This window comes from Coregonus clupeaformis, chromosome 9, assembly GCF_020615455.1.
Source record: "Coregonus clupeaformis isolate EN_2021a chromosome 9, ASM2061545v1, whole genome shotgun sequence".
Classification (NCBI taxonomy): domain Eukaryota; kingdom Metazoa; phylum Chordata; class Actinopteri; order Salmoniformes; family Salmonidae; genus Coregonus; species Coregonus clupeaformis.
This window is the reverse complement of record NC_059200.1, coordinates 25621487-25627507: the sequence shown is the minus strand read 5'-3', so window position 1 is coordinate 25627507 and position 6021 is coordinate 25621487. Positions and strand designations below refer to the sequence as shown.

General features: G+C 43.8%; 1 protein-coding gene across 1 annotated transcript in view; it reads right to left on the bottom strand.

Annotated features, from left to right (window-relative positions):
• Positions 1–4220: 4220 nt before the first annotated feature.
• Positions 4221–6021, bottom strand: part of cwc27 (CWC27 spliceosome associated cyclophilin) — a 48410-nt gene continuing 46609 nt past the window's right edge. Inside the window, exon 14 of the mRNA XM_041886793.2 lies at positions 4221–4962. Coding sequence (XP_041742727.1) covers positions 4800–4962 — 163 coding nt within the window. The 3' untranslated portion in view covers positions 4221–4799. The remainder of the gene's footprint in view (positions 4963–6021) is intronic.

Below are 6021 nucleotides of genomic sequence, written 5' to 3'. Positions count from 1 at the left end.
ACATCTCATAAAGTGGCAGTGAAATATGATCTGTGACACAAGAACATTTATACAGGTTAACCATATTAAAGAACAGTGGCCCTTGCCTGCCTCGGTTTGTCTTTAACTACCCCCTCTGTTTTCACCGTGAGGCCATTAGAATACAAACACTCAGATGACTAGATCATAGACTTTCGGCACACAGCTCAGGTAGTAAGGGACAGGGTATTGTGACAGAGATGGTCACAGAGACCCAGACAGACAGGGGTAGTAAAAGCACAGTACACGTTGATCAGAGTCAGTTAATATAATCACAGTTTAATTCGGGAGGTATTGAAAGAACAGTGCTGGATGTTGCACCAAGGTCATACTGTTTTACAATAGGTGACAGAGACCTACAGTGGCATTTCTCCTCAGCTCTCGCTCTCACCTCTGTCTCCTCTGAGCTCTCTCTCCAACTCATTAATAACCCCAATATCAACACACTTCTTTTGGACATGCTCTGGTGACAAATCCCTACCTATAGAGCACGAGAGAAAGACAAAGCCACAAAAAGGCGGTTGGGTTAAGTGCGCCATCCATCCCCTTCTAATTGCACATGGACACAGGCACACACACAGCTCCTGCCCCCATACAGCCAGCTCGCTCCCCTGGGGGCAGGAGCTGTGTGTGTGCCTGTGTCCATGTGCAATTAGAAGGGGATGGATGGCGCACTTAACCCAACCGCCTTTTTGTGGCTTTGTCTTTCTCTCGTGCTCTATAGGTAGGGATTTGTCACCAGAGGACAGGGGACTTGGCCAGGCTGTGAGGACTCATGTCTAGGGGTTAGAGGTCAGACACGTGGTCCACTCCACATCCTGGTGGACAGCAGAGTAGAGCAGCCTGTCCTGTGTTGCTCCACACCTTCACATCTCCCGGCCATGTGAGCCTCGGCACTGCAGGTGTCTAAACATATGACAAAGCAGTACAGGGACAAGAGCATACCAGGAGGAAAGATGTATTTCATATCATGTCAAATGGGTGCTGTGAGGGTAGATCAGAAACAAGGCCTGTAGAGTCTACTGTAGACTGTAGTGTCATCCAGCCCTGTAGTCTACTGTAGACTGTAGTGTCATCCAGCCCTGTAGAGTCTACTGTAGACTGTAGTGTCATCCAGCCCTGGAGTCTACTGTAGACTGTAGTGTCATCCAGCCCTGTAGAGTCTACTGTAGACTGTAGTGTCATCCAGCCCTGTAGTCTACTGTAGACTGTAGTGTCATCCAGCCCTGTAGAGTCTACTGTAGACTGTAGTGTCATCCAGCCCTGTAGTCTACTGTAGACTGTAGTGTCATCCAGCCCTGTAGTCTACTGTAGACTGTAGTGTCATCCAGCCCTGTAGAGTCTACTGTAGACTGTAGTGTCATCCAGCCCTGTAGTCTACTGTAGACTGTAGTGTCATCCAGCCCTGTAGAGTCTACTGTAGACTGTAGTGTCATCCAGCCCTGTAGTCTACTGTAGACTGTAGTGTCATCCAGCCCTGTAGTCTACTGTAGACTGTAGTGTCACCCAGCCCTTTAGAGTCTACTGTAGGGTCATCCAGCCCTTTAGAGTCTACTGTAGGGTCATCCAGCCCTTTAGAGTCTACTGTAGACTGTAGTGTCATACAGCTCCCACTACCAAGGAGTAAAATAACAGACAGAGGAGAATGGTAATAGAAGCCATCCCTCCCAGCCGCCTTACGGTAGCCCAGACACAAAGACAGACAGAGACAGACAGCTCAGTCTGGACAAGGGCAGAGGATATAGTGGTGGTGGTAGTGGTGAAGGATCATATTAATGTTATTACCTTCTCATCCTCAGCAGTCACAGATGAACAGACAGACAGACAGACAGCAGCAGCCATGAGCAGTATATCATGGCCAGAGCTAGCCACAGCACAGCAAGGCCAGGGAATGTTAAGTATTCTGCTGGTGTTGCTGGACTGGAGAGTGACATTGTGTTGTCCTCTGTACTCTCTCCAACCACCACTATAGGAAGTCTGTATGTTAAAGCTAAGCTGCTTTTTATTTTCAGCAGAGAAACCTATCAAGCTAATAGCTAGCTCCTTATTTTGAATTTCTTGACTGTTTGATGTCTATTTTATTCTGCACAATATTGAGAGCTTTTTAGAAATTGTTTCTAGCCAAGAGCCAATATTGATATCAGCCACGCACAAGCCAAAAAGGAATGGGTCGCAAACCACCATTGGCATGGCTACAGTAGGTAGTCTGAGGGAAGCATGGTGCCTCTCCCCTGTTTAACATTAGCAGCGGCAGCTCAGGCGCGGGCCAGGCCGACCAGGCTCATAGAGGAACATTAACTCTCCTTCCTGTTCCATATGAGAAGTTAAGCATGAACCCAGAAGAGCAGTAAAAGGCGGCCTGCCGGCCAAACTCAGCTCCTGGTCACACATGGTAGAGAGCTACATCATTTACTCTAACCACTACTACAGGAAGGCAGAGAGGCCAGGCTAGTCTCAAATGGCACCCTATTCTCCGTGTAGTGCACTACTTATGACCAGTACCACCCTATTCTAATCCCCATATTGTACACTATGACTGGAACCATCCTATTCCCTATAATATTAGTGCACAACTTTCGACCGAAGCCTATGGCTCTCAGTTGATGGAGAATGAAAGGAACGCTACATAAAAAGGGAAGCAAGGAGGTTTGATTGTCACTCGTTTCACCACAGCTAAATGATATGTTACTAGCGTCAATATAATGAAATGACTGTGAAATGACTGGGTGAAGGCAGATCATATCTGCTTGACTGTTTTAGCTGACAGGGTTGGAACAGAGAGTAGAAGAAGCCCTACAGACGGACTCATTGTGCATCCCAAGTTTCACCCTATATAGGTCATTCCACGAAATGGGTGCTATTTTAAGTAAGATTGTGCACCAATATTGAATTTAAAAATCCGGTTATAGTAACTGAAGTACACTTTAATATAGGCCACATTGATAAATAACTAAATCCGATTTTTTATATGAATAAAGGCTTGCTAAAGTGCCAAAATTCTGCATTTTGACATGTCCCTCAGTCAACCCTGTGTTATTTCTAGGAAGATTTCAACCCACTTAATCCCATAATTTCTCCAAGTTTCACCATCATTGTAAAGGTGAAGTGCTGCTTTGATAGTCATTTCTGAAGATGATTATTTATACTCATGTGATTAGTGATGCATTTACATCTGTCCCTCATTTTAAGGTAAACCCTGTTATGCAAACAATTTGACCTGAAAATATCTGTGCAGCGACACTCCCCATCCAACCTGACAGAGCTTGAGAGGATCTGGAGAGAAGAATGGGAGAAACTCCCCAAATACAGGTGTGCCAAGCTTGTAGCGTCATACCCAAGAAGACTCAAGGCTGTAATCGCTGCCAAAGGTGCTTCAACAAAGTACTGAGTAAAGGGTCTGAATATTTATGTAAATGTGATATTTCAGTTGTAAAAAATATATACATTTGTAAAAATGTCTAAACCTGTTTTCGCTTTGTTATTAGGGGGTATTGTGTGTAGATTGATAACGATTTTTATTTATTTAATTCATTTTAGAATAAGGATGTAACGTAACAACATTTTGAAAAAGTCAAGGGGTCTGAATATTTTCAGAATGCACTGTATCCTCCATGCAATTGAGTATTGAAAGAAGATATATTTTAAAGTTAATTTCTTAAAAGTTTGCAGGTCCAAAAGGCACCCCATTTCGTGGAACAACCCATGTAATGCACTATAGTCCCTGGTCACAAGTAGAGCACTATACAGGGAATAGGGTGCCATTTGGGATGCAGATATGGGGTTTAAATAAAGACGGAGTCAGGAACTTAATAGAGCTTTAATACCACTTTTGACAACTTGTGCTGGAGAGCTGTTTTTATGATTCCAGTCATGTGTAGTAACACTGACTGTCTCTGTCTACTCAGCAATTGTTTTATCAGATCTGAGGAAGAGTTGGCCTTGGGTACAGATCCAGGATCAGCTTACCTCTCCAATTACTGATCTTAACTATTAGGGGGAACAACGCTAAACTGACCTTAGGTCATTGTCTTGGGGAAACTACTGCAGCAGCTTCTGCCTCTCCTCCCTTTCCCCTCATTGCTCACCGTAGTTAGGGCTGCAAAGTCTTGTAACTTTCCTAAAATTACCAGAAATCCCTGTTGGAGGATTCCTAGAATCAAACACAGAGAGGAATAGAAATGCAGCTGCAAATATCAAAGGCATCTACGTCTTATGAGAAAGGTAATTTATTATGAGTACATGTTCAATACATTGCTCATCAGACATGTTGACATCAATGACTTGTAACATCATCCATCAACCTTACTACTTTACCTGGGTACCTGGTCATTTCTCAACATTTCACAACCTTTACTTTCCAATACTCACTCAATCACAACATAAACATACATTACTGTAGGACGATAAAAATTCATTATTGGAAATGTGGGTTCAGATTCCAGTTCAAAATGATAGTATCCTTCTATGTCTTGATGACAGAGAGCTTTACATTAGCTATAGCTGTCAGGTCACGTGATTTTCCCTTTTATCAGGGATTATCGTGATGGGCTGGAGTCACGTTAGCCCTGTGTTAGCTACATCAGTCCAGATGTGAATGGAGGCCAACAGCTTCTCAATAACAGCTGTTTTGGTCCTTCATGGCATTCCAGGGTTCAAAGTTCACTCAGTTCAACAGGAAGGAGAGACAGTTGTTTTGAAGTGGTGGGTTAGAGTGGAAGAGAGGAGTGAGGCCTGGTCTGTCACTTGGCCGGGGTTAACCTCCAGGCCTAACCCCTGACCCATTACTTCTTGGCTTTCTTCTCCATCATGATCTTCTTGCTCTCCTCTCTCCGCCGTTTGTTGACAGGGTTGCGTGGATCATAGATCTCAAACGTGTCTTCATCCTGCATGTTGGCATCCTTGACTTTTCTGGTTTGCTCATCAAACTGGAGAACATGGGCCATCCTAAATCAGAGAGAGAGAGAGAGAGGAGGTTGAAAGAACAGCTCAGCAAATCACATACCAGTAGGTTAACGACTTACTACCAACAGACTACACCCTGTTTTACTGAGACCTTTACACACAGATCCAACATGGTGAAAGTTGCAAAAACATGGCCAGGTTTCTACTGACTCATACCATTCTAACTTTCCCTACAGACATTAGAAAAAGGCAGATTCAATCAAACCAAGCACCAATGTCCACAATAAACATCAATAATCACAACAAAAAGGGATGCGTCTTTGATTTCCCTAGTGATATGGAACTTTCCCTCTCTCCATCGGTCCCTTCATCATCAATTAAGAAACAATGGCATTCCTCTGAAGCAGGTGTTATGTCATCAAGGAGCCATGGTGGTTAGAGAAGGCACTGTATTGCTGTAAAGGAATAGACTACACCTTTTACACAGCGCAACACAGTAACCAGTGTGCTTATCACACAAGTGTGCTTAACAAGAATAACGCGTACAAAATATGGGGTCGAAATGTTCTGTTCTCTTAGGGAGGAAGAGGAGCAGGAGGAGGATGAAGAGGAAGGTGAGGGGGTAGATGATGAAGAGGAATAGGAACAAGAGAAGGAAGTTGACTGATATGCATTTGGAAGCATGATTGGCTTTCCTGTTGTCCTTTGGGGACTGGCTGCAAGCAGCACCTTCACAGCAGAGAAAGAGAGGGAGAATGGCCGAATCTGAGGAAGCCAGCTTTACAGCCAGCTTTACAGCAGACAGCCGTGATGGAACTGAACTGCCATCCTTTAGGATCAGAGGTTAGTAAATAAAGGAAAATAGATTAGAATACAGGAGGAAAGGGTTAGAGAGGAGCAGAGAAGAGAGAAGGTAATGGAAGAGGAGATTTTGATGTAATTTATTAAGATGCCATTAGCCGACACGAATGGTGACAGCTAGTCTTCCTGGGGTCCAACACATAACGAAAAATACATTACAGACAAAATACTTTACCATTTACATACATTTAAAAACATTAACATGTAGTTTGTGTGTGCATCTATCAGTTACACATACTG